The sequence below is a fragment of the Austrofundulus limnaeus genome, unplaced genomic scaffold, assembly GCF_001266775.1.
Source record: "Austrofundulus limnaeus strain Quisiro unplaced genomic scaffold, Austrofundulus_limnaeus-1.0 Scaffold22, whole genome shotgun sequence".
Taxonomy (NCBI): Eukaryota; Metazoa; Chordata; class Actinopteri; order Cyprinodontiformes; family Rivulidae; genus Austrofundulus; species Austrofundulus limnaeus.
Genome location: NW_013952424.1, coordinates 1,903,449 through 1,906,286, shown reverse-complemented (window position 1 = coordinate 1,906,286; position 2,838 = coordinate 1,903,449). Strand labels below are relative to the sequence as shown.

At 35.8% G+C, this 2,838-nt stretch overlaps 1 protein-coding gene across 1 annotated transcript in view; it reads right to left on the bottom strand.

The window, feature by feature from the left end:
• Positions 1–2,838, bottom strand: part of snd1 (staphylococcal nuclease and tudor domain containing 1) — a 173,169-nt gene that overhangs the window by 39,170 nt on the left and 131,161 nt on the right. The window contains exon 18 of the mRNA XM_014004184.1: positions 1,314–1,455. Coding sequence (XP_013859638.1) covers positions 1,314–1,455 — 142 coding nt within the window. The remainder of the gene's footprint in view (positions 1–1,313; positions 1,456–2,838) is intronic.

Genomic DNA, 2,838 nt, shown 5'->3' with positions numbered 1-2,838 from the left:
TTTTTTTTACCTGTTTACTAAAACATTTTCAAGTTAAAGTTATATAATGTACATGGACATAAAGTCCAGACATTCAACTTTCATTTGAGGGTATCCACATTAAAATTGTCCTTTTGTTCAACCCACTGAATTAAAGCTGAAAGTCTGAACTTCAACTGCATCTGAATTGTTTTGTTTAAAATTCATTGTGGTAATGTCTAGAACCAAAATTAGAAAAATGCTGTCTCTGTCCAAATATATATGGACCTAAATGTATCACTAATACAAAAAGGAGCCAAAGGCTTTTCATGCTTTTGTATGACTGAATCATAATAGTTGGAGTGGTATTTTGTGTAAGATCGGCGGTAAATGAAAGTAAATTAATTGTGTCAGTGAGGCAAATTACAAAGATGGTCCAAGTCAATTTCATGGCCTCCAACAGTTTACTGTTAGTAGAGACAAATGGGGAGCAGCAGAAAGAGGAAGACCTCTGAATTCTGGGTAGCTCCTTTGACCTGGCACATGATGAAGAGTCATTTTCAACAATGCTTCAGATCTGTTTTTTTCTAATTACTGATCCCAATTTGTATCAACTTGTTCCCTTATTAAAATGTTGCAAAAATGCAGTAATTAGGACATCAAATTATGTGTAAAATGCATACTGGTAATTAATTTTATTTTGAATCAAAAGAGATAAAAAAAATCTGTTTGTATAGTTCAAATTCTATCCATTTCTGATTTTCTCTAATGATAAATATATTACATGGGTCTTGAAATACTAAACTGATCAAAGTCCCAGTTTACATGTGAACCAGGGTTTTCCCCCGTGTATTATTCTTATTTTCATTACTCCAGTCATTATTAGTAAGAACAAAGGGATGCTTATTGTTTTKTCTCTGTGTGGGAGGAATGTAACAAGTGGTGCAGTCGACGTTWGAGTGACAGATTGTTGTCAATCATGAAGTCAGCCTGGTGGTAAAAGGGAATAAGTTAGAACACCCTTTTCACATTTTTCCCAAAGAGCAATCATTTTTAGTGTAGTTGCATAGTTTGATAAACTGACCAATGGAGTATGAAGGAAAAATATCTAATATTTACACAGCAATTTCAACCATATAATAGAAGTATGATTTGATATTTCCATTCATTCTCTGTCAAATTCTGTTTATCAGAAAATTCTGCTTTGAAGCTGCTTTCAGTGAAGCAGTTTTATCTTTAACTGAAAACCTCATTTAAATAACAGGAGAGTTCAATATGTGTGTATGATGTTATCGGCTTTCTGCAATAGTCACAAATACATTTTTGCACTCATACAACTGACAGTCTGAAGGTACCTGTCTCTACATCCTGGGCGTAGAAGTGCAGGGTATCAGCGATTTCAGTGACATATACTGGTCTGTAGTTGGTCACGCGCTCCTTCTCTTCTGACACGTGCACAACCTCCTCCACTGGTTTCTCCTCATAGTTGGCCCAGATCTACAACACAAAGACAGGTCAGTGACAACACAATACAGCAGCTGTGCTTCGATGAAGCCTTGAAATATTTTGCTACACAAAATGGCTCAAAGTGGTGATGTGGAGACATGATGTCCTTGAAGTATTATTTTTTCCAATATTTTTTATGTGCCTAAGGCATTTTAATTACTGGATCATGGTGCACATCAGGTATTATAATTATAAAAGCCTGAGACTACTGAAAACTAAAGAAAACTGTGCTTATCTTATATACTCTGAAGTTAGTTAAACAACATTCTAACTTTCTGAAAAGGTCCAAACTCAGACCCTTGAACTTAATAAAATACAGTACTACTTGTGGTTTCAACAGATTTCTGGTTACCAAAATACCAAAAACATGCTGTGCCTCACTTCCTCATGGGGCTATTTTACTGTTCAAACTTGCATCAGAAATATATTTCAAGTTAAATTAGAGGTTAGGATCTTAGGATTGGTGATATGACAAACTTGATAAAATATATACTCATTGAGGTTCTTTCACAAGCACAGCAGTTTATGTTTATCTGTGTGTAAGCAAGTTGCATCATTTTTAAGCTGCATCAAGGTTAGTTCTGTCTCACCTACCTAGATAAAAACAGAGGGCAGAAGGCTCATTAGGGAGAAGCGCTTTGCCTTGGGCCACATATCAAACAGTGTGGACATCAGTAGGTGTGTGCGTGAGTGTGTTCGAAGAGTGCAAGGAGGGCAGCACACAGAGTGGGTGGTTATTAAGACAGAATGCTGCGTGTTTGTGTACAGCTTCAATAGACTAATAGTATTAAGCACATGTAGAAACAGATGATGGTCAGGACGAAAGGAAGCTAATCAACTCCCTGTGGATGACTCATTGTAGAACAGGAGGTGTGGCTGAGTGGGGAACTCAAAAGTCCAAAAGTGCAACTGGGCTTTGTGTTCCAACTTTCTGAAGAGACACAGCAACACAGCTTTATTGTTTGTTTATGCTACCTACAGTGGGGAAAATAAGTATTTAGTCAGTCACCAATTGTGCAAGTTCTCCCACTTAAAAAGATGAGAGAGGCCTGTAATTGACATCATAGGTAGACCTCAACTATGAGAGACAAAATGTGAAAAAAATTTTGAGAAAATCATTTTATCTGACTTTTAAAGAATTTTTTTGCAAATAATGGTGGAAAATAAGTATTTGGTCAATCACCAATTGTGCAAGTTCTCCCACTTAAAAAGATGAGAGAGGCCTGTAATTGACATCATAGGTAGACCTCAACTATGAGAGACAAAATGTGAAAAAAATTTTGAGAAAATCATTTTATCTGACTTTTAAAGAATTTTTTTTGCAAATAATGGTGGAAAATAAGTCAATAACAAAAGTTCATCTCAATACTTTGT